We start from the raw sequence: 25,503 nt of genomic DNA on the forward strand, positions 1-25,503 counted from the left end.
TTTTTCATTGGGACAATTACAGACATTGTAATGTCAAATACTCACCAGAATGGCTTTCCAATAGCTGTTAAAGTGTTCCCGAGGGGTACACCTCTAAGAAGGTTTAGATATTACAGTCCATCAATGATTCCCAACCGCATTTACTGAACTTAAGCAATTTTGACAAAAACAATGGATATATTTTTACCTTAAGAGTTGTGCAGAGTTGGTAGAATCTTTTTAAAAATTAACTCTGCGGGTGTTTCTGCCACATATTAACTCTGGGGGTGTGAAGACCCCCGCGTATTAACTCTGGGGGTGTTTCTGCCACGTATTAACTCTGGGGGTGTGAAGATCCCCACGTATTAACTCTGGGGGTGTGAAGACCCCCACCTATTAACTCTGGGGGTGTGAAGACCACCACGTATTAACTCTGGGGGTGTGAAGACCACCACGTATTAACTCTGGGGGTGTTTCTGCCACGTATTAACTCTGGGGGTGTGTAGACCACCACATATTAACTCTGGGGTGTGAAGACCACCACGTATTAACTCTGGGGGTGTGAAGACCCCCACGTATTAACGCTGGGGGTGTGTAGACCACCACGTATTAACTCTGGGGGTGTGAAGACCACCACGTATTAACTCTGGGGGTGTGAAGACCACCACGTATTAACTCTGGGGGTGTTTCTGCCACGTATTAACTCTGGGGGTGTGTAGACCACCACATATTAACTCTGGGGGTGTGAAGACTACCACGTATTAACTCTGGGGGTGTTTCTGCCACGTATTAACTCTGGGGGTGTGTAGACCACCACATATTAGATCTCTGGGATTTGTGTAGAATAGACTATACACGTATTAACTCTGGGGGTGTGAAGACCAGGGCCCACGTATTAACTCAGGGGTGTGAAGACCCCCAGGGCCCCGTGCGAAGCCGCTCAGGGGTGTGTAGACCAGGGCCCCGTATTAACTCAGGGGGGTGTGTAGACCACCTCGTATTAACGCTGGGGGTGTGTAGACCACCACGTATTAACTCTGGGGGTGTGAAGAAACCTACAGGGCCCCGTGCAAACTCTGGGGGTGTGAAGACCACCACTCTCACTAGACTCTGGGGGTGTTTCTGCCAAAGACGCACCGCCAGTGACTAACTCTGGGGGTGTGTAGACCACCACATATTAACTCTGGGGGTGTGAAGACTAATAAGACACAGTATCCCTTCATGATAACTCTGGGGGTGTTTCTGTTCAAAACCCTGCTTCACTAATAACTCTGGGGGTCCATTTTAAAAGACCACCACATATTAACTCTGGGGGTGTGAAGACTACCACAGGGTGGATTAACTCTGGGGGTGTGAAGACCACCACGTATTAACTCTGGGTGTGTGAAGACCACCACGTATTAACTCTGGGGTGTGAAGACTCACTGTCACGTATTAACTCTGAAGGGGTGTGAAGTTCCCCAATTGTTTGTAAAACGCAGGGTTTAGTAGTTTTGCTTACTCACATATCATAGACTTTCACCATTCACGTACTGATAAACTCTGGGGGTGTCCATAGACCACCTCTTATTAACTCTGGGGGTGTAAATAAAGACTACTTCACGCAAATGAATTAATTCTTTGATGGTGGTGTTTCTGCCAGCTGTAGTCTACGCTGGGGTGTGTAGACCACCACGTATTAACTCTGGGGGTGTGAAGACCACCACGTATTAACTCTGGGGGTGTGAAGACATACACAATCAAGAGATCTTTGTTTTGGATTTGTTAGTAATTTAGAATATGTTCTATACCTTTTCTTACAAGCTGTTCAGGGCCCCGGGCCCCGTGTGAAGCCGCTCAGGGCCCCGTGCGAAGCCGCTCAGGGCCCCGTGCGAAGCCGCTCAGGGCCCCGTGCGAAGCCGCTCAGGGCCCCGTGCGAAGCCGCTCAGGGCCCCGTGCGAAGCCCTACAGGGTGCGAAGCCGCTCTGGGCCCTGAACCGAGAGGAGCTCTAGTCTACTGAAGCGAGCTCTTCGCTGAACGGGGCCCTGAACAGCTTTACAAATTGTAAGAAAGCCCTACAGGGCCCCGTGCGAAGCCCTACAGGGCCACGGGGCCCCGTGCAGACTCTCACTAGACTCTGTATATTACCTTTGACTTCTCAAAGACAGCACCGCCAGTGACTTACCCTTTACCCAGTTAACGGCCTCGTCACTATGGCCCAGTCTAAAACTAGGGAAATGTGATTCCCTGTTGGAGTTGGTGCAGACTAATAAGACACAGTATCCCTTCATGATAATGCTGCTAATCATGCTTTAAATCATGTTCAAAAACCCTGCTTCACCAATGCAATCAAATCTCCATTTTAAAACCAACATCACTCTTTATCACGTCTTTCCCCTCGTCACTGTTCCTTTGCAGAGATCAAGTCCAAAGAGCCCAAGTCCACTCTGAGAAGGACCTTCAGGGTGGAGAACGCTGGTCTACTCCCCTTGTATATCCGCTCTGCAGAGATCAACGGCCAGCCCTGCCAAGGATACGGATTCAAAGTTCTCAACTGTCAGCAATTTACACTTAAACCAAACGCTTCTGAAGACCTAGTGATACTGTAAGTTCAGCCAATTGTTTGTAAAAATCACAGTAGCTGTTTAGTAGTTTTGCTTACTCACATATCATAGAGTCCTCTTTCACCATTCACTTACTGATAAGACACATTACAGTGTCCATCAGAGGCCAAGTGGCGACAGGATGGGCTTATCCGTCATTCTATGGTGCAGAAATGGATTCCTGTAAATAAATGGCTTTAATAGCTTCTAACGCAAATGAATCACATTCATTTGATGGTGTCTTGTAATGTGAAATATAGCTGAGGAGAGGAGCTGTAGTCTACTGAACTGAGAGGAGCTGTAGTCTACGGAACCGAGAGGAGCTCTAGTCTACGGAACCGAGAGGAGCTCTAGTCTACGGAACCGAGAGGAGCTCTAGTCTACGGAACCGAGAGGAGCTCTAGTCTACTGAACCGAGAGGAGCTCTAGTCTACTGAACCGAGAGGAGCTCTAGTCTACTGAACCGAGAGGAGCTCTAGTCTACTGAAACGAGAGGAGCTCTAGTCTACTGAACCGAGAGGAGCTCTAGTCTACTGAACGAGAGGAGCTCTGGTCTGCTGAACCAAGAGGCGCTCTGGTCTGCTGAACCGAGACGCGCTCTAGTCTACTGAACCGAGAGGAGCTCTAGTCTACTGAACGAGAGCTCTGGACTCTGCGGAACCGAGAGGAGCTCTGGTCTGCGGAACCGAGAGGAGCTCTGGTCTACTGAACCGAGAGGAGCTCTGGTCTACTGAACCGAGAGGAGCTCTGGTCTACTGAACCGAGAGGAGCTCTGGTCTGCGGGGCCGAGAGGCAATCTGGTCTGCGGGGCCGAGAGGAGCTCTGGTCTGCGGGGCCGAGAGGAGCTCTGGTCTGCTGAACCGAGAGGCGCTCTGGTCTGCTGAACCGAGAGGCGCTCTGGTCTGCTGAACCGAGAGGCGCTCTGGTCTGCTGAACCGAGAGGCGCTCTGGTCTGCTGAACCGAGAGGCGCTCTGGTCTGCTGAACCGAGAGGCGCTCTGGTCTGCTGAACCGAGAGGCGCTCTGGTCTGCTGAACCGAGAGAGGCGCTCTGGTCTGCTGAACCGAGGCGCTCTGGTCTCTGCGAGGGGGTCCGACCGAGAGGCGCTCTGGTCTGCTGAACCGAGAGGCGCTCTGGTCTCTGAACCGAGAGGCGGGCCGGGCCGAGGCGCTCTGGTCTGCTGAACCGAGAGGCGCTCTGGTCTGCTGAACCGAGAGGCGCTCTGGTCTGCTGAACCGAGAGGCGCTCTGGTCTGCTGAACCGAGAGGCGCTCTGGTCTGCTGAACCGAGAGGCGCTCTGGTCTGCTGAACCGAGAGGCGCTCTGGTCTACTGAACCGAGAGGCGCTCTGGTCTGCTGTACAGTGAGGCGCTCTGGTCTGCTGAACCGAGAGGCGCTCTGGTCTGCTGAACCGAGAGGCGCTCTGGTCTGCTGAACCGAGAGGCGCTCTGGTCTGCTGAACCGAGGCGCCTGGTCTGCTGAGAGGCGCTCTGGTCTGCTGAACCGAGAGGCGCTCTGGTCTGCTGAAGGCGCTCTGGTCCTGAACCGAGAGGCGCTCTGGTCTGCTGAACCGAGAGGCGCTCTGGTCTGCTGAACCGAGAGGCGCTCTGGTCTACTGAACCGAGAGGCGCTCTGGTCTGCTGAACCGAGAGGCGCTCTGGTCTACCGAACTGAAATGGGTCAAAATATGATTAGAGGCCTTGTAACCAGGTACTTCCTTATTTTAGGCACATTAATTATTGTGAGAGTCTTGTTGTTCACAGATGTCAGCAAGCCATTCTCTATCTTATTGTCCTGCAGTATCACACCAAATGTCATTTAACCTGCACAAGAAAAGGGTTAGGTTATGGTTAAGCTGCACAGGAAAAAATGTTAGAGTTAACCTGCACAGGAACGAGAAGACAAGAGAAGCCTGTGTACTGTGTGTTTAGAGACTGTGGCAGGTTTTAACAGCGTAACCTCTATGTATGTCTGTAGCAGGTAGCCCCTATTCACTGGCCGACTGCAATCTCCTTTCCTGTCTGTCTCTATCCCAGGTTTACACCGGACTTCACGTCATCCAGAGTGATCCGGGAGCTGAAGCTAGTGACGGAGGGAGGGTCAGAGTTTGTGTTTGTCCTGAACGCCTCTCTGCCTTTTCACATGCTGGCCTCCTGCACAGAGACCCTCCCCAGACCCTCCTGGGAGCTGGAGCTATACGTCATCGTCTCCCTCGTCATGAGGTATACTATGTAACGACTTGCTAGGCGTGGCTAGCAGAATGGCAGAGGCTTAAACCAGGCTAGGCTGCAACATGAGGTTCAACACACAGAGGCTTAAACCAGGCTAGGCTGCAACATAAGGTTCAACACACAGAGGCTTAAACCAGGCTAGGCTGCAACATGAGGTTCAACACACAGAGGCTTAAACCAGGCTAGGCTGCAACATGAGGTTCAACACACAGAGGCTTAAACCAGGCTAGGCTGCAACATGAGGTTCAACACACAGAGGCTTAAACCAGAGCTGCTTAAACCAGGCTTAAACCAGGCTGCAACATGAGGTTCAACACACAGAGGCTTAAACCAGGCTGCAACATGAGGTTCAACACACAGAGGCTTAAACCAGGCGAGGCTGCAACATGAGGTTCAACACACAGAGGCTGCAACATGAGGTTCAACACACAGAGGCTGCAACATGAGGTTCAACACACAGAGGCTTAAACCAGGCTAGGCTGCTTAAACCAGGCAGGCTGCAACATGAGGTTCAACACACAGAGGCTTAAACCAGGCTAGGCTGCAACATGAGGTTCAACACACAGAGGCTTAAACCAGGCGAGGCTGCAACATGAGGTTCAACACACAGAGGCTTAAACCAGGCTAGGCTGCAACATGAGGTTCAACACACAGAGGCTTAAACCAGGCTAGGCTGCAACATGAGGTTCAACACACAGAGGCTTAAACCAGGCTCAACACACAGAGGCTTAAACCAGGCTAGGCTGCAACATGAGGTTCAACACACAGAGGCTTAAACCAGGCTAGAGGCTGCTTAAACCAGGTTAAGCTGCTGTTCAACACACAGAGGCAACATGAGGTTCAACACACAGAGGCTTAAACCAGGCTAGGCTGCAACATGAGGTTCAACACACAGAGGCTTAAACCAGGCTAGGCTGCAACATGAGGTTCAACACACAGAGGCTTAAACCAGGCTAGGCTGCAACATGAGGTTCAACACACAGAGGCTGCATGAGGTTAAACCAGGCTTAAACCAGGAGGCTGCAACATGAGGTTCAACACACAGAGGCTTAAACCAGGCTAGGCTGCAACATAAGGTTCAACACAGAGGCTTAAACCAGGCTAGGCTACAACATGAGGTTCAACACACAGAGGCTTAAACCAGGCTAGGCTGCAACATGAGGTTCAACACACAGAGGCTTAAACCAGGCTGCAACATGAGGTTCAACACACAGAGGCTTAAACCAGGCTAGGCTGCAACATGAGGTTCAACACACAGAGGCTTAAACCAGGCTAGGCTGCAACATGAGGTTCAACACACAGAGGCTTAAACCAGGCTAGGCTTAAACCAGGCTGGCTGCAACATGCAACATGAGGTTCAACACACAGAGGTTCAACACACAGAGGCTAAACCAGGCTAGGCTGCAACATGAGGTTCAACACACAGAGGCTTAAACCAGGCTAGGCTGCAACATGAGGTTCAACACACAGAGGCTTAAACCAGGCTAGGCTGCAACATGAGGTTCAACACACAGAGGCTTAAACCAGGCTAGGCTGCAACATGAGGTTCAACACACAGAGGCTTAAACCAGGCTAGGCTGCAACATGAGGTTCAACACACAGAAGATGAACTTAACCTAGAAGATTAAATAGCTGGGCTTGCTATCCAGTTTACAAGGCGATTCTGTCCTTTCCTGCTTTTCTGCAGTCGTAAGACAATGTTCGTGAGATTCCACCAAATGTCCAGTGAGCTCAGCCTCCGGCGTCCGGCCAGTAGCTTCACCTGTGCTGACTAAAACAGAACCTTATGGTTATAAATGAGGCCCCAGGTGTGTTGCAGCCTAACGAGGGCGAGCCTGAAACCATGTCTAAAGACTGTTGACATCTAGTGGAAGACATAGGAACTGCAATCAGGGTTATAGCTGAGGGCACTGCAGCCCTGAAATGCTGGTTGTGGAGCGTAGCTGACTCTAATTATTTACAGACCCTTTGCTATGTGACACTAAATTGAGCTCAGGTGCATCCTGTTTCCATTGATCTTCCATGGGATGTTTCTACAACTTGATTGGAGTCCACCTGTGGTAAATTCAATTGATTGGACATGATTTGGAAAGGCATGAGGTCGAGTTATCCGTAGAGCTCCGATACAGGATTGTGTCGAGGCACAATATATGTCCCGAGATTGAAGGTCCCCAAGAACACAGTGGCCTTCATTATTCTTAAATGGAAGAAGTTTGGAACCACCAAGACTCTCCCTAGAGGTGACTGCCAAGCCAAACTGAGCAATCGGGGGAGAAGGGCCTTGGTCAGGGAGGTGTCCAAGAACCCAATGGTCACTCTGACAGAGCTCCAGAGTTCCTCTGTGGAGATGGGAGAACTTTCCAGAAGGACAACCATCTCTGCAGCCCTCCACCAATCAGGCCTTTATGGTAGAGTGGCCAGACGGAAGCCACTCCTCATAAATCCTCTTTGGGCAAGGCGTGCTGCTAGCGACCCACCCCGACAACATCTGGTGAAATTGCAGAGCACCAAATTCAAAGACATAATTAGTAATAATAAACATTCATGAAAATATAAGTGTTATATGTCGGTTAAAATATTAAGTTCTTGTTAACCTCTCTGGGATATTTGGGTCGCTAGCGTCCCACCTCAACAACAGCCAGTGAAAGTGCAGGGCGCCAAATTCAAAACAACAGAAATCTCACAATTAGAATTCCTCGAACATACTAGTATTTTACACCATTTTTAAGACAAACTTCTTGTAAATCCAGCCACAGTGTCCGATTTCAAATAGGCTTTATTGTGAAAGCACCACAAACTATTGTTAGGTCAGAGCCAAGTCATAGAAAAGCACAGCCATTTTTCCAGCCAAAGAGAGGAGGCACAAAAAGCAGAAACAGAGATAAAATGAATCACTAACCTTTGATGATCTTCATCAGATGACACTCATAGGACTTCATGTTACACAATACATGTATGTTTTGTTTGATAAAGTTCATATTTATATCAAAACATCTCAGTATACATTGGCGCGTTATGTTCAGTAGTTCCAAAAACATCTGGTGATTTTGCAGAGAGCCATTATAAATGTTGATGAAAGATACAACTGTTATACATGGAATTTTAGATCCACTTCTCCTTAATGCAACCGCTGTGTCAGATTTCAAAAAAGCTTTACCGAAAAAGCACACCATGCAATAATCTGAGTACGGCGCTCAGACAATAAAACAGCCAGACAGATATCCACCATGTTTTGGAGTCAACAGAAGTCAGAAATAGCATTACACATATTCACTTACCTTTGATGATCTTCATCAGAATGCAATCCCAGGATTCCCAGTTCCACGATAAATGTTTGATTTGTTCGATAAAGTCCCTCATTTATGTCCAAATGCCTCGTTGTTTGCGCGTTTAGTACACAATCCAAAATAACGACGCGCCGGCAAGTCCATGCGAAAGTTCAGACTAAAAGTTATATTACAGTTCGTAGAAGCATGTCAAACTAAGTATAGAATCAATCTTTAGGATGTTTTTATCATAAATCTTCCAAACGGAGAATTCCTTTGTCTGTATGAAATCAATGGAACGAGGGGTAACTTCCATATGAACGCGCGTCACGAGCTCATGGGACTCATGGGACAAACAGCCCTTATGAGCCCCCACTACACACTAGAAGCATCAAACAAGATTCTAAAGACTGTTGACGTCTAGTGGAAGCCTTAGGAAGTGCAATATGACCAATATCCCACTGTATCTTCGATAGGGCATGAGTTGAAAAACTACAAAATTTAGATTTCCCATTTCCTGGTTGGATTTTTTCTCAGGTTTTTCCCTGCCATATGAGTTCTGTTATTCTCACAGACATCATTCAAACAGTTTTAGAAACTTCAGACTGTTTTCTATCCAAATCTACTAATACTATGCATATATTACCAACTGGGCCTGAGTAGCAGGCAGTTTACTCTGGGCACCTTATTCATCCAAGCTACTCAATACTGCACCCCAATCCCAAAGAAGTTAATCCAGCCGCTTTGTCAGATTTCAAAAAGGCTTTATGGCGAAAGCATAACATGCTATTATCTGAGGACAGTGCCCTGCACACAAAAGCATAAAAACATTTTCCAACCAAGCAGAGGAGTCACGAAAGTCAGAAATAGCAATAAAATAAATCACTTACCTTTTGAAGATCTTCATCTGGTTGCAATCACAAGGGTCCCAGCTACATAACAAATGGTCCTTTTGTTCGATAAAGTCCCTCTTTATATCCCAAAAACTCTGTTTTGTTGGTGCGTTTTGTTCAGTAATCCACTGGCTCCAAGGCGGTCAAAACATGCAGACAAATACATCCTAATAGTACCGGCAAAGTTCATCGAAACATGTCAAATGATGTTTATAATTAATCCTCAGGCTGTCAATTATCTAAATAATGGATCATTTTTCAACCGGGCAATATTCAATAGAAAGGAAAAAGAACAAAGGGTGCACACACAGTCACGCACGCAAACCAGTACTGCATGATTCTCCAGTCCACTGACAGAAAGGTTATATTCAGAAAACAAGCCTGAAACCATGTCTAAACACTGTTGACATCTAGTGGAAGCCATAGGAACTGCAATCTGGACCCTAACCCATTACATAGTCAATAGGCTTTCAATGGAAAACCACTCGCTTAAAAAAAATCCCACTTCCTGGATGGATTTAGTGTTTAGAGTGTTTTCTATCAAAATCTACCAATCATAAACTGTATAGTGTTTTCTGTCCAAATCGACCAATCATATGCATATCCTAGCTTCTGGGTCTGAGTGGCAGGCAGTTTACTTTGGGCTTTTCATCCGGACATCAAAATACTGCCCAAAGAAGTTTTAAAAGGCACATGACAACCCACTTGGAGTTTTCCAAAAGGCACCTAAAGGACTCTCAGATTATAAGAAACAAGATTTTCTGGTCTGATGAAACCAAGATTAAACTCTGCCCTGAATGCCAAGCGTCACGTCTGGAGGAAACTTGGCATCATCCCTAAGGTGAAGCATGGTGGTGGCAGCATCATGCTGTGGGGATGTTTTTCAGAGGCAGGGACAAGGAGAATAGTCAGGTTTGAGGGAAAGAAGAACGGAGCAAAGTTCTCTCTGTTCTGTAGCTCTTCTCTCTGTTCTGTAGCTCCCTGTTAACATGGCTCTTCTCTCTGTTCTGTAGCTCCCGGTTAACATGGCTCTTCTCTCTGTTCTGTAGCTCTTCTCTCTGTTCTGTAGCTCTTCTCTCTGTTGTGTAGCTCCCTGTTAACATGGCTCTTCTCTCTGTTCTGTAGCTCCCTGTTAACATGGCTCTTCTCTCTGTTCTGTAGCACCCTGTTAACATGGCTCTTCTCTCTGTTCTGTAGCTTCCTGTTAACATGGCTCTTCTCTCTGTTCTGTAGCTCCCTGTTAACATGGCTCTTCTCTCTGTTCTGTAGCACCCTGTTAACATGGCTCTTCTCTCTGTTCTGTAGCTCCCCGTTAACCTGGCTCTTCTCCTCCATAGCTCCCTGTTAACATGGCTCTTCTCCTCCATAGCTCCATGTTCCTGCTGGTGATTGCTATAGCCTACCTGGAAGCCCAGGGGATCTGGGAGCCCTTTAAGAGACATCTGTCTCTGGACTCTACCATGGAGACGGGCAGACCCTTCGATCTCAGGGAAATAGTACGCATTTCAAGTGATGCTAAGTAAGTCCGACTACCTCTTTGTAGAAGATAGATGTGTTTGTCATTAAAGTGTCTTTCATCACAGATAGCCCACCCGTATGGAGGTATATAATGGTCCTCTTGTGGAGAGACCTGTTACATCTTCTAAACGTGTAACCTCTCCACTATTATTTGTCCTTTTAGCTTGAATGATTTCAGCGACGCCCACCAGAACCCGACCAGGGGGATGTATGGTTCTGGTAGCGAGGTGTCCCGAGTCGGGAGCCGAAACAACAGAGCCTCCGTAGACCTTGATAGACAGAGAGCCAGGATGGACTTTGATCGATCAACTATGCAAGCCTCCTCCACCTTCTCTTCCTCCCAGCTAGCCAATGGCGCCCAGGTTTCCTGTCAGCTGACCAATCGGAAGGCGCGGAGCTCCAAGAGGCAGCAGGGTGGAGGACTCCTGGACCTCCAGAACGGGGGCCCTGGGTCAGGGTCGTCTCTGCCCCACAGAAGGCACTGTTCTGGGGGAGAGGCCCCAGACTACGCCAGCCTCCTGGGGGCCATGGATAACGACCTGGACAGACCTGAATCACCACCTCTACAGGAACACAACGTTTCTCTGTCTACACAGAACAATGGTACCATTACTCTACACAGGACAATGGTAGCATTACTCTACACAGAACAATGGTACTATTACTCTACCAGAGTAATAGACACAGTGTCTTGGTTCTATACCCATGATGGATGGGGCTGACCAGAGTAATAGACACAGTGTCTTGGTTCTATACCCATGATGGATGGGGCTGACCAGAGTAATAGACACAGTGTCTTGGTTCTATACCCATGATGGATGGGGCTGACCAGAGTAATAGACACAGTGTCTTGGTTCTATACCCATGATGGATGGGGCTGACCAGAGTAATAGACACAGTGTCTTGGTTCTATACCCATGATGGATGGGGCTGACCAGAGTAATAGACACAGTGTCTTGGTTCTATACCCATGATGGATGGGGCTGACCAGAGTAATAGACACAGTGTCTTGGTTCTATACCCATGATGGATGGAGCTGACCAGAGTAATAGACACAGTGTCTTGGTTCTATACCCATGATGGATGGGGCTGACCAGAGTAATAGACACAGTGTCTTGGTTCCATACCCATGATGGATGGGGCTGACCAGAGTAATAGACACAGTGTCTTGGTTCTATACCCATGATGGATGGGGCTGACCAGAGTAATAGACACAGTGTCTTGGTTCTATACCTGGTGCCTTAAAGTATTCACACGCTTTGACTTTTTCCACATTTTGTTGTTACAGTAGATCACTTTTTGTTGTTGTTGCTGGCCTGCACACAATACCAAAGTGGAATACAGTGGGGCAAAAAAAGTATTTAGTCAGCCACCAATTGTGCAAGTTCTCCCACTTAAAAAGATGAGAGAGGCCTGTAATTTTCTTCATAGGTACACTTCAACTAAGTCAGACAAAATGAGAAAAAATATCCAGAAAATCACATTGTAGGATTTTTAATGAATTTATTTGCAAATTATGGTGGAAAATAAGTATTTGGTCAATAACAAAAATGTATCTCAATACTTTGTTATATACCCTTTGTTGGCAACGACAGAGGTCAAACGTTTTCTGTAAGTCTTCACAAGGTTTTCACACACTGTTGCTGGTATTTTGGCCCATTCCTCCATGCAGATCTCCTCTGGAGCAGTGATGTTTTGGGGCTGTTGCTGGGCAATCTGTTTGCAACAAGGCATGAAAGTAATACTGCAAAAAATGTGTTCAACCAATTAACTGTTTGTTCTGAATACAGAGTGTTATGTTTGGGACAAATACAACACTTACTGTGTGCCACTCTCTCCATATTTTTAAGCACAGTAGTGTTGGCTGCATCATGTTATGGAAATGCTTGCAATAGTTAACGACTGGGGAGTTTTTCAGGATAAAAAAAGGAAAGGAATGGGGCTAAGCAGAGGCAAAATCCTAGAGGAAATCCTGGTTCAGTCTGCTTTCCACCAGACACTGGGAGATGAATTCACCTTTCAGCAGGACAATAACCTGGAACACAAGGCCAAACCTACACTGGAGTTGCTTACCAATAAGACAGTTGATGTTTCTGAGTGGCCGAGTTTTGACTTAAACCTACTTGAAAATCTATGGCACAACCTGAAAATGGTTGTTTAGCAATGATCAACAACCAATTTGACAGAGCTTGAAGAATTTTGAAAAGAATAATGGGCAAATGTTGCACAATCCAGGTGTGGAAAGATCTTTAGAGACTCACCCAGAAAGACTCACAGCTGTAATCACTCTTAGAGACTTACCCAGAAAGACTCACAGCTGTAATCACTCTTAGAGACTCACCCAGAAAGACTCACAGCTGTAATCACTCTTAGAGACTTACCCAGAAAGTAATTACTGCCCAAGTATTGACTTGGGTGTGACTACTGTATACTGAACAGAAATATAAACGCAACATGCAACAATTTAAAATATTTTACCCCCCCCTCAGACGATCCCACAGGTGAAGAAGCAAGATGTGGAGGTCCTGGGCTGGCGTGGTTACACATGGTCTGCGGTTGTGAGGCCATGTGGACGTACTGCCAAATTCTCAAAAATGGAGGTGGCTTATGGTAGAGAAATGAACATTAAATTCTCTGGAAACAGCTCTGGTGGAACTTCCTGCAGTCAACATGCCAATTGCACGCTCTGTCAAAACTTGAGACATCAGTGGCCTTGTGTGGCCTTGTGTTGTGGGACTAAACTGCACATTTTAAAGTGGCCTTTTATTGTCCCCAGCACAAGGTGCACCTGTGCAATGATCATTCTGTTTAATCAGCTTCTTTATATGCCACACCTGTCAGGTGGATCAATTATCTTGGCAAAGGAAAAATGTTCACTAATAAGGATGTAACAAAATTTGTGTTCAACATTTGAGAGAAATAAGCTTTTTTGTGTGTATGGAATCTTATTTTTTAATATATATTGTTTTTTTTATTTTTCAGCTCATGAAACATGGGACCAACACAACATGTTGTGTTTATATTTTTGATCGGTATAAATGAGATATTGTGGGGTATTGTGTGAAAAAACATTGAATCAATTTTGAATTCAGGCAGTAACACAACAAAATGTGTCAAAAGTGGAGGGGTATGAATACTCCCTGATGTGTACCTACACTGTAGGTACTGTTGGTACTGTTGGTACGCACAAGCCCTTTGTAACCAAACATGCTGCTGTGACTGTAGTTGTGGTGTTCTGTAGTAGTTGTGACTGTATTTGTGGTGTTCCGTAGTAGTTGTGACTGTAGTTGTGGTGTTCCGTAGTAGTTGTGACTGTAGTTGTGGTGTTCTGTAGTAGTTGTGACTGTAGTAGTTGTGACTGTAGTTGTGGTGTGACTGTAGTAGTTGTGACTGTAGTTGTGGTGTTCTGTAGTAGTTGTGACTGTAGTAGTTGTGACTGTAGTTGTGGTGTTCCGTAGTAGTTGTGACTGTAGTTGTGGTGTTCCGTAGTAGTTGTGACTGTAGTTGTGGTGTTCCGTAGTAGTTGTGACTGTAGTTGTGGTGTTCTGTAGTAGTTGTGACTGTAGTTGTGGTGTTCTGTAGTAGTTGTGACTGTAGTTGTGGTGTTCTGTAGTAGTTGTGACTGTAGTTGTGGTGTTCCGTAGTAGTTGTGACTGTAGTTGTGGTGTTCTGTAGTAGTTGTGACTGTAGTTGTGGTGTTCTGTAGTAGTTGTGACTGTAGTAGTTGTGACTGTAGTAGTTGTGACTGTAGTTGTGACTGTAGTTGTGGTGTTCCGTAGTAGTTGTGACTGTAGTAGTTGTGACTGTAGTTGTGGTGTTCTGTAGTAGTTGTGACTGTAGTTGTGGTGTTCTGTAGTAGTTGTGACTGTAGTTGTGACTGTAGTAGTTGTGACTGTAGTAGTTGTGACTGTAGTTGTGGTGTTCCGTAGTAGTTGTGACTGTAGTTGTGGTGTTCTGTAGTAGTTGTGACTGTAGTTGTGGTGTTCTGTAGTAGTTGTGACTGTAGTTGTGACTGTAGTTGTGGTGTTCCGTAGTAGTTGTGACTGTAGTTGTGGTGTTCCGTAGTAGTTGTGACTGTAGTTGTGGTGTTCTGTAGTAGTTGTGACTGTAGTTGTGGTGTTCCGTAGTAGTTGTGACTGTAGTTGTGACTGTAGTTGTGGTGTTCTGTAGTAGTTGTGACTGTAGTTGTGGTGTTCTGTAGTAGTTGTGACTGTAGTTGTGGTGTTCTGTAGTAGTTGTGACTGTAGTTGTGACTGTAGTTGTGGTGTTCCGTAGTAGTTGTGACTGTAGTTGTGGTGTTCCGTAGTAGTTGTGACTGTAGTTGTGGTGTTCTGTAGTAGTTGTGACTGTAGTTGTGGTGTTCTGTAGTAGTTGTGACTGTAGTTGTGGTGTTCTGTAGTAGTTGTGACTGTAGTTGTGGTGTTCCGTAGTAGTTGTGACTGTAGTTGTGGTGTTCTGTAGTAGTTGTGACTGTAGTTGTGGTGTTCTGTAGTAGTTGTGACTGTAGTTGTGGTGTTCTGTAGTAGTTGTGACTGTAGTTGTGGTGTTCTGTAGTAGTTGTGACTGTAGTTGTGACTGTAGTTGTGTATTTGTGTTGTCCTGTAGTGCTAGACTCTAAAGGAAAGCAGCTGAGAGGTAAAACTAATGCTCAGAGAAAGAGAGCGGAGAAGGAGAGGAGAGCAAAGGGAAAACCACCTCCGGGAGACCAGCTGAAGGATGTTTTGGCAGACAATGACGACAGCTCCTCTACCACCACAGAGACCTCCAACCCTGATGTAGAGGCCAGCAACAAAGAGGTAGAGCGAGAGAGAGAGAGAGCGACACACACACTCACACACCACATGCAGACTCACTAACTCTTGCAGAATTTAAACGGGGTGGTATAGGGAGAATATCTTGTTCTTCTGTTTAGGAACCAGTGAAGAAGAAGGGCAGAACAGCAGTGACTCTGGAGAAAGAGGAAACCAAACCCCAAAACAACAAGCCACAAACCAACACAAATGATCAATCTAGTTCCCTGGAGCTCCCTTACATCACAGCCCTGGAGATCAAACAACGCAAGGTCTTCACATCCAAAGCCCTCATCCACTCTGCTCTCACCACCGCCCCTACAGCTAGGACTCTGCAGAAACCCAGACCTGGGTCTCACCCCCATCTCAACTCGTCGGATTGTTCTGTACTTGGTAATGGAGACATGTTGACCTTTAACAGCCAAACAGTCAGGGATTCTCTTGTGTTCTTTAGATTGGATCTTCTCTTTGTACAATTCCTTTTATTATTGATGTTCATTAGGGTTCGGGTCAGAGTGCACGCTCTCCCTAGGGTCAGAGTCCACGCTCTCCCTAGGGTCAGAGTCCACGCTCACCCTAGGGTCAGAGTCCACGCTCTCCCTAGGGTCAGAGTCCACGCTCTCCCTAGGGTCAGAGTCCACGCTCTCCCTAGGGTCAGAGTCCACGCTCTCCCTAGGGTCAGAGTCCACGCTCTCCCTAGGGTCAGAGTCCACGCTCTCCCTAGGGTCAGAGTCCACGCTCTCCCTAGGGTCAGAGTCCACGCTCTCCCTAGGGTCAGAGTCCACGCTCTCCCTAGGGTCAGTGTCCTAGCTCACCCTAGGGTCAGAGTCCTAGCTCACCCTAGGGTCAGAGTCCACGCTCTCCCTAGGGTCAGTGTCCTAGCTCACCCTAGGGTCAGTGTCCTAGCTCACCCTAGGGTCAGTGTCCTAGCTCACCCTAGGGTCAGTGTCCTAGCTCACCCTAGGGTCAGTGTCCTAGCTCACCCTAGGGTCAGTGTCCTAGCTCACCCTAGGGTCAGTGTCCTAGCTCACCCTAGGGTCAGAGTCCTAGCTCACCCTAGGGTCAGTGTCCTAGCTCACCCTAGGGTCAGTTTCCTAGCTCACCCTAGGGTCAGTGTCCTAGCTCACCCTAGGGTCAGAGTCCTAGCTCACCCTAGGGTCAGAGTCCTAGCTCACCCTAGGGTCAGAGTCCCGTGGTGAAGCGGTTGTCCAGTGGCTCGGTCTCGGTTTCAGAGCTGGGTCACAGCAGCAGCAGCTCCGAGGGAGAGAAGGAGTTCGCTGCTACTGAATGGGACAACCCACTGCTCACCAGAACCACCAACCGTAGGTCAATTATCTACATTGACCAATATGTGTCCAAAATGGCACCCTATTCCCTATATAGTGCACTACTTTAGACCAGAGCCCTATTCCCTATATAGTGCACTACTTTAAACCTGAGCCATATTCCCTATATCGTGCACTACTTTAGACCAGAGCCCTATTCCATACATAGTGCACTACTTTAGACCAGTTGCCTATTCCCTATGTTGTGCACTACTTTAGACCAGAGCCCTATTCCCTATGTAGTGCACTACTTTAGACCAGAGCCCTATTCCCTATGTAGTGCACTACTTTAGACCAGAGCCCTATGTAGGGATTAGGGTGCCATCTGGGATACAGTCCTGGGTTGGCGTAAATTTGATCAATTAACCTCTCTGGCACCAAATTCAAAACAACAGAAATCCCATAATTAAAATTCCTGGAAACATACAAGTATTTTACACCATTTTAAAGATAAACTTGTTGTAAATCCAGCCACCGTGTACGATTTCAAAAAGTCTTTACGACGAAAGCACACCAAACGATTATGTTAGGTCAGCACCTAGTCATAGAAAAACACAGGCATTTATCCAGCCAAAGAGAGGAGTCACAAAAAGCAGAAATATAGATCAAATTCATCACTAACCTTTGATGATCTTCATCGGATGACACTCATAGGACTTCATGTTACACAATACATATATGTTTTGTTCGATATAGTTCATATTTATATCCAAATATCTCAGTATACATTGGTGCGTTATGTTCAGTAGTTCCAAAAACATCCAGTGATTTTGCAGAGAGCCACATCAATTTACAGAGATACTCATTATTATAAACACTGATGAAAGATACAACTGTTATACAAGGAATTTTAGATCCACTTCTCCTTAATGCAACCGCTGTGTCAGATTTTAAAAAAAACTTCATGGAAAAAGCACACCATGCAATAATCTGAGTACGGCGCTCAGACAACAAAACAAGCCATACAGATATCTGCCATGTTGTGGAGTCAACAGAAGTCAGAAACAGCATTATAAATATTCACTTACCTTTGATGATCTTCATCAGAATGCACTCCCAGGAGTCCCAATTCCACAATAAATGTTTGTTTTGTTCGATAAAGTCCATTTATGTCCAAATACCTCCTTTTTGTTTGCGCGTTTAGCCCAGTAATCCAAATTCATGAGGCGCGATCACTATGTCCAGACGAAAAGTCAAAAGTTCCGTTACAGTTGGTAGAAACATGTCAAACGATGTATAGAATCAATCTTTAGGATGTTTTTAACATAAATGTTCAATAATATTCCAACCGGAGAATTCCTTTGTCTTCAGAAATTCAATGGAATGCAGGTCGCTCGCGGGTAATCAGCTCATACCACTCTTGCAGAGCCCTGACTCATTCAGCTCTCATTCCGTCTCCTTCACAGTAGAATCCTCAAACAAGGTTCTAAAGACTGTTGACATCTAGTGGAAGCCTTAGGAAGTGCAATATGACCCCATAGACACTGTATATTCGATAGGCAATGACTTGAAAAACTACAAACCTCAGATTTCCCACTTCCTGGTTGGATTTGTTCTCAGGTTTTTCCCTGCCATATGAGTTCTGTTATATTCACAGACATCGTTCAAACTGTTTTAGAAACGTCAGAGTGTTTTCTATCCAAATCAACTAACAATATGCATATCCTAGCATCTGGGCATGAGTAGCAGGCAGTTTACTCTGGGCACGCTTTTCATCCGGACGTGAAAATACTGCCCCCTACCCCAAAGAAGTTAAGCCAACTCAGGGAGTAAACTGAAATTCATTACGGTTACTCTATTGGTGCAGAAAAAAACCCCTGTTGAGATATATCTGGGATAATATAAGACGCGTTTCATCTGCAAGCCAACTGAGAAGATAATGTTGATGGTTTCAGCAGATTAATGTAATTAATGTTAACTAAATAATAGAAGTCCTAGAATCAATCCCTGTGGAACACCACATTCACGACTGCCTCCTCTCTCCTCTCTCTCCTGTCTCTCCGCTTCCCTGTGGAACACCACATTCTCTACTGCTTCCTCTCTCCTGTCTCTCCGCTTCCCTGTGAAACACCACATCCACTACTGCCTCCTGTCTCCACCCTGCAGAAGCCGACAGCCTCCAGCAGACCTCCCTCCAGACCATGAATGCAGACACCTTCCTGAAGAGACCCATCTCTGCTAGGACCTACTCCCATCCCTGCTCCTCCCCCAGCCTAGTGACCAGGGGAACATACAGCCAAGTACTCAATGCCAATAGTGAGACCAACTTGAAGAAGGCACCAGGGAACAAGCTAGCGAATGCCACCTCTCTCCTGGGCAAGAATGGCAATCCTACTTTTGCAGCTGTGGCTGCGGGATACGACAGAAGCCCAGGTGAGCTGCCATAGCAAATTGTCAACCCTCTGATACATTTGTATTGACTAGACTACAGGGCAGGGTAGCCTAGTGGTTAGAGTGTTGGACTAGTAACCCGAAAGGTTGCAAGTTCAAATCCCCGAGCTGACAAGGTACAAATCAAACCCACTGTTCCTACGCCGTCATTGAAAATAAGAATGTGTTCTTAACTGACTTGCCTAGTTAAATACAGGTATTATAAATAAGTTGTGACCATAGTGTGATGGTTTTCAGGTGGCAGTGGCCCAGGTCAAAGAGCCCAAAGGAAGACTCTAGCTCACGTGGAGAGCGACAGCTCAGACAGGTAACATGTCGCTCTCTCCAGGCGCTCGCTCTATCGCTTTCTCGCTCTGATTCCAAATAATCCATTCATTTTCCCTCCATCTAGCTCAGGATTATGGTCTCCCATAGGATTCAACCCAGCCAACTCCTTCTCTGCATTCGGACCCAACAACTCCTTCAATCTGACAGGAGGTAAGAACTGGAATCAGGGGAGCACAATGAGGCTTCAGGCTTTATGGTGGTGTCATGTTGTCTCCAGCTAGGGACTTTATGGTGGTGTCATGTCTCCAGCTCGGGGCTTTATGGTGGTGTCATGTTGTCTCCAGCTGGGGGCTTTATGGTGGTGTCATGTCTCCAGCTCGGGGCTTTATGGTGGTGTCATGTTGTCTCCAGCTAGGGGCTTTATGGTGGTGTCATGTCTCCAGCTCGGGGCTTTATGGTGGTGTCATGTCTCCAGCTCGGGGCTTTATGGTGGTGTCATGTCTCCAGCTAGGGGCTTTATGGTGGTGTCATGTTGTCTCCAGCTAGGGGCTTTATGGTGGTGTCATGTTGTCTCCAGCTAGGGGCTTTATGGTGGTGTCATGTCTCCAGCTCGGGGCTTTATGGTGGTGTCATGTTGTCTCCAGCTAGGGGCTTTATGGTGGTGTCATGTCTCCAGCTAGGGGCTTTATGGTGGTGTCATGTTGTCTCCAGCTAGGGGCTTTATGGTGGTGTCATGTTGTCTCCAGCTAGGGGCTTTATGGTGGTGTCATGTTGTCTCCAGCTAGGGGCTTTATGGTGGTGTCATGTTGTCTCCAGCTAGGGGCTTTATGGTGGTGTCATGTTGTCTCCAGCTAGGGGCTTTATGGTGGTGTCATGTGTCCAGCTAGGGGCTTTATGGTGGTGTCATGTTGTCTCCAGCTAGGGGCTTTATGGTGGTGTCATGTCTCCAGCTCGGGGCTTTATGGTGGTGTCATGTCTCCAGCTCGGGGCTTTATGGTGGTGTCATGTCTCCAGCTAGGGGCTTTATGGTGGTGTCATGTTGTCTCCAGCTAGGGGCTTTATGGTGGTGTCATGTCTCCAGCTAGGGGCTTTATGGTGGTGTCATGTTGTCTCCAGCTAGACTATAGTGATCCAGACTGTAGTGGATCAATCCACATTAGACTATAGTGATCTGGACTGTAGTGGATCAATCCACATAATTTTTGCTAGTTTTAAAGGCGTGTTTTGTTTGTTTTCCAGTCTTCCGTGGGATGTCCTTCCCGAAGACATCCGAGCCTCAGCAGACTTGGCCTGAGTTGAGCTCTGCGTCCTCATCTCTCTGGGATTCCCCCAGAAACCCCCTGCACTCCTGGCTCAGCAGCTCCCCCACTGTCCCCACCGCAGTAAGACCGCCCATGTTATCATACATACCACTGTGGTCAGACCCCCTCACAGGACCATCTTAACATGTGGTCAGACCCCCTCACAGGACCATCTTAACATGTGGTCAGACCCCCTCATAGTACCATCTTAACATGTGGTCAGACCCCCTCACAGGACCATCTTAATCTGTGGTCAGACCCCCTCACAGGACCATCTTAACATGTGGTCAGACCCCCTCACAGGACCATCTTAACATGTGGTCAGACCCCCTCACAGGACCATCTTAACATGTGGTCAGACCCCCTCACAGGACCATCTTAACATGTGGTCAGACCCCCTCACAGGACCATCTTAACATGTGGTCAGACCCCCTCACAGGACCATCTTAACATGTGGTCAGACCCCCTCACAGGACCATCTTTAACATGTGGTCAGACCCCCTCACAGGACCATCTTAACATGTGGTCAGACCCCCTCATAGTACCATCTTTACATGTGGTCAGACCCCCTCACAGTACCATCTTAACATGTGGTCAGACCCCCTCACAGGACCATCTTAACATGTGGTCAGACCCCCTCACAGGACCATCTTAACATGTGGTCAGACCCCCTCATAGTACCATCTTAACATGTGGTCAGACCCCCTCACAGTACCATCTTAACATGTGGTCAGACCCCCTCACAGTACCTTTACATATATACTACTGTGGTCAGACCCCCTCATAGTACCATCTTAACATGTGGTCAGACCCCCTCATAGTACCATCTTAACATGTGGTCAGACCCATTACATTACATTTAAGTCATTTAGCAGACGCTCTTATCCAGAGCGACTTACAAATTGGTGCATTCACCTTATGACATCCAGTAGAACAGTCACTTTACAATAGTGCATCTAAATCTTAAAGGGGGGGGGGGTGAGAAGGATTACTTATCCTATCCTAGGTATTCCTTAAAGAGGTGGGGTTTCAGGTGTCTCCGGAAGGTGGTGATTGACTCCGCTGTCCTGGCGTCGTGAGGGACCTATTTAAACCTATTTAACATCTCCTCACCTGGTCTACTGCTACAAATCGATTGATGATATTGTATATCTTTCTGGTAACTTCCAGTCCATCTAACGGGGGTTCTTCAGTGATATAATATCCAGGTAACCCCCCCCATGTCCACCAGTAGTAAAAGCTTGATATTATATAGCCTGTAGTGCTCTGGACAAATGTAGTGGACTAGCTTTATATAGGCCAGATATATTGAGACGTTAAAACAAATGATTTCCTCTGTTTCTCCAGGCCGTCCTGGGTAGCAGCAGGAACCCCTGGTCCACCACCACCCCCTTTGGCAGCTCCATCTGGTCCACTAGTGGAGACACTGCACTACACTCCTTCACTCCCACCACCACCTCCTCCACCCTCCCAGACTTACCCAGCAGCATCCCCACCCTGGGCCTGGCCCCTCCAACTGCCCCCACTGAGATGAGCCGTTCCTACGACCCCTGGAGGCCCAACCTCAGCAGACACGGCTCAGAGCCCTGGTCCAGCCACTGAGGAGTAACAGGCACTCGCTCTTAGCCTGGTCCCAAATCTGTTTCAGCTCGTGCCAACTCCAATGCTGTCTTTATCAAGCCAAACATGGCGACGTGGCATGAAATTGATTGCCAAAGAGTTGGCGTAGCACCAACAGGCTGGAACTCAGGCTAACTCGCTCTCACAGATGTGATCGTTCTTAACTGAATTATCACGTAAATCATGCATTCATGTAAATGGCATATTTACGTCATGTGAGCAGACCTCATGTACATATTCTGGTCTAAATCAGAAACATACCATAGTATCAGTTGTTAAACAGTACTTAAATATACATCAAAACAAATAATTTTATCGACGAGTCCCATCTAGAAAAGGTTTCAATGTAATTTGGTAGCCCCAGCACTTTCTGACACAAACCCCCCCGATCATTTAGGTCACAGCAGTTACATGCTTTTTATTCAGAGGGGGAGGGGGGATACAGTCTTGATTCAGATTCATTTTTAGGAACACCTCTTAAATGTAAACAAGAGGAAAGGAATGTTTTTACCGACACAGGCCGCTGTAACACCCTGGACCAGAGCTAGGTAATGCTGGTCTGTTGTTCACTAGCTCTGGTCCAGGTCGCTGTAACACCCTGGACCAGAGCTAGGTAATGCTGGTCTGTTGTTCACTAGCTCTGGTCCAGGTCGCTGTAACACCCTGGACCAGAGCTAGGTAATGCTGGTCTGTTGTTCACTAGCTCTGGTCCAGGTCGCTGTAACACCCTGGACCAGAGCTAGGTAATGCTGGTCTGTTGTTCACTAGCTCTGGTCCAGGTCGCTGTAACACCCTGGACCAGAGCTAGGTAATGGTCTGTTGTTTTGTGGCTCAGTGCTGCTGTATGGTGCAGTGTTACTCTGTTGAAATAAGCAGGTTGTGGGTAGCAGACACATTTACAGCGCATTTGAAAAGCATTCAGACCCGTTGACTTTTTCTACATTTTGTTTAGGTTACAGCCTTATCCTAAAATTGAATAAATATATATTTTTTCCCTCAATCTTCACAAAATACCCCATAATGACAAAGCTAATTTATAATTTTAAGCACCTTTGGCAGCGATTACAGCCTCGAGTCTTCTTGGGTATGACGCTACAAGCTTGGCACACCTGTATTTGGGGACTTTCTCCCATTCTTCTCTGCAGATCCTCTCAAGCTCTGTCAGGTTGGATGGGGAGTGTTGCTGCACAGCTATTTTCAGGTCTCTCCAGAGATGTTTGATTGGGTTCAAGTCCAGGCTCTAGCTGGGCCACTCAAGAACATTCAGAGACTTGTGCAGAAGCCACTCCTGCATTGTCTTGGCTGTGTGCTTAGGTCGTTGTCCTGTTGGAAGGTTAACCTTCACCCCAGTCTGAGGTCCTGAGCAGGTTTTCATCAAGGATCTCTCTGTACTTTACTCCATTTATCTTTCCTCGATCCCCACTAGTCTCCCAGTCCCTTCTGCTGAGAAACATCCCAACAGCATGATGCTGCCACCACCATGCTTCGCCGTAGGGATGGTGCCAGGTTTCCTCCAGACGTGACGCTTGGCATTCAGGCCAACGAGTTCAATCTTGGTTTCATCAGACCAGAGAATCTTGTTTATCATGATCTGAGAGTCCTTTAGGTGCCTTTTGACAAACTCCAAGTGGGCTGCCATGTGCCTTTTACTGAGGAGTGGCTTCCGTCTGGCCACTCTACCATAAAGGTCTGATTGGTGGAGTGCTGTAGAGATGGTTGTCCTTCTGAAAGGTTCTCCCATTTCCACAGAGGAACTCTGGAGCTGTCAGAGTGACCATTGGTTTCTTGCTCACCCTGACCAAGGCCCTTCTCCCCCAATTGCTCAGTTTGGCTGGGCAATCAGCTCTAGGAAGAGTCTTGTTGGTTCCAAACTTCTTCCATTTAAGAATGATGGAGACCACTGTGTTCTTGGGGACCTTCAATGCTGCAGAAATGTTTTGGTACCCTTCCTCAGATCTGCACATCGACACAATCCTGTCTCGGAGCTCTACGGACAATTCCTTCAACCTCATGGCTTGGTTTTTGCTCTGACATGCACCGTGAACTGTGGGACCTTTATATAGTCAGGTGTGTGCCTTTCCAAATCATGTTCAATCGGTTGAATTGACCACAGGTGGACTCCAATCAAGGATGATCAATGGAAACAGTTTGAGTCTAATAGCAAAAGGGTCTGAATATTTATGTAATTAAAGTATTTCTGTTTTTATACATTTACAAAAATGTCTAAACTGTTTTCACTTTGTCATTATGGGGTATTGTGTGTAGATTGATGAGGTGGAAAACATTTAAATCCATTTTTGAAATAAGACTAACGTAACAATGTGGAACAAGTGAAGGGGTCTGAATACTTTCATAATGCACTGTGTTAAGGGTTGTTTTCTAGCCTGGATACCAGTGTGTTTGTTTTCTAGCCCGGATGCCAGTGTGTTTGTGCAATCATGCTGCTCTTTGTTTGACTTTGCTGATTTGAAATGTGGTTTCATTCAGGACAGACCCTTTGAATGCAGTCCTATTGAACAGTTCTGCTTTGTTTACAGTCATGGAAACATCATGAATATTGTCTTTAAAAAAATGGAATTGATTTAAAATTTGTTTAAAGGTATACTTGTGTATTTTCACTTAATCTAGTTCCCCAGAGTCAGATAAATGTGTGGATACCATTTGTCTGCATGCAGTTTCCTGCTAACAAATGTTAGACTTCCAGTCGTTGCGCTAACACTAGTTATTATTGGCTCACAAAACTTCCTATAACATCCTTCATAAAGAGACGTAAAAACTATATCCATGGGTTCATCTGACTCTGTGGAAGTCGGGGCCTAAAGTGTCCGTTTGAGGTTAATACTGTCACCAAATTGAAATAAAAGGCAGACTGAACGCATTTTATTTGATTAAACAGTACAAATCAGATGTGAAAATAAGGCCCTGAGTGTTTGGTGTGTTGTCTGTGTTAGTTACAATGTCATACATACAGGTATACGTCTCTGTCAGACTCTGGGCCAGTCCACCCTAGAGGCTGTGGGATTGCCGTCTTATCGTCTGTGACCCCACAACATAAGCTGTCAAAGAAATTAAACCAGATAACATGTTTCTTCACACTGTCAAACAACTCCTGCTTGGATTGGTAACTATTTTCCTAATTTGGAGCACAGAAACGGTCAAAAAAAAGTGGCACGGATGGGCTGGTGGGTGGCGCTGTTATGCGCAGTCTCACTTAAACCCTCATATCCGCCATCCCATTTGACCTAGAGAATCTCAATTGCATCCTCTCCTTCTCAAAACCCATTGAAGAATGGGACAATAATTAACTCAGGAACCGCACCTGCTTTCAATATACTTTGTAT

General features: G+C 46.6%; 1 protein-coding gene across 5 annotated transcripts in view; it reads left to right on the forward strand.

Annotated features, from left to right (window-relative positions):
- Positions 1-22,814, forward strand: part of tmem131 (transmembrane protein 131) — an 80,561-nt gene extending 57,747 nt beyond the window's left edge. For all 5 annotated transcript variants that reach the window (XM_046299617.1, XM_046299624.1, XM_046299630.1 and 2 more), the window contains 11 exons: positions 2,378-2,564; positions 4,597-4,782; positions 10,320-10,469; positions 10,632-11,071; positions 15,074-15,264; positions 15,381-15,651; positions 18,690-18,956; positions 19,212-19,281; positions 19,366-19,451; positions 20,481-20,623; positions 21,890-22,814. In XM_046299617.1, coding sequence (XP_046155573.1) covers positions 2,378-2,564; positions 4,597-4,782; positions 10,320-10,469; positions 10,632-11,071; positions 15,074-15,264; positions 15,381-15,651; positions 18,690-18,956; positions 19,212-19,281; positions 19,366-19,451; positions 20,481-20,623; positions 21,890-22,144 — 2,246 coding nt within the window. In that variant the 3' untranslated portion in view covers positions 22,145-22,814. The remainder of the gene's footprint in view (positions 1-2,377; positions 2,565-4,596; positions 4,783-10,319; positions 10,470-10,631; positions 11,072-15,073; positions 15,265-15,380; positions 15,652-18,689; positions 18,957-19,211; positions 19,282-19,365; positions 19,452-20,480; positions 20,624-21,889) is intronic.
- Positions 22,815-25,503: the final 2,689 nt, after the last annotated feature.

The sequence above is a fragment of the Oncorhynchus gorbuscha genome, linkage group LG02 (assembly GCF_021184085.1).
Source record: "Oncorhynchus gorbuscha isolate QuinsamMale2020 ecotype Even-year linkage group LG02, OgorEven_v1.0, whole genome shotgun sequence".
NCBI classification, from domain to species: domain Eukaryota; kingdom Metazoa; phylum Chordata; class Actinopteri; order Salmoniformes; family Salmonidae; genus Oncorhynchus; species Oncorhynchus gorbuscha.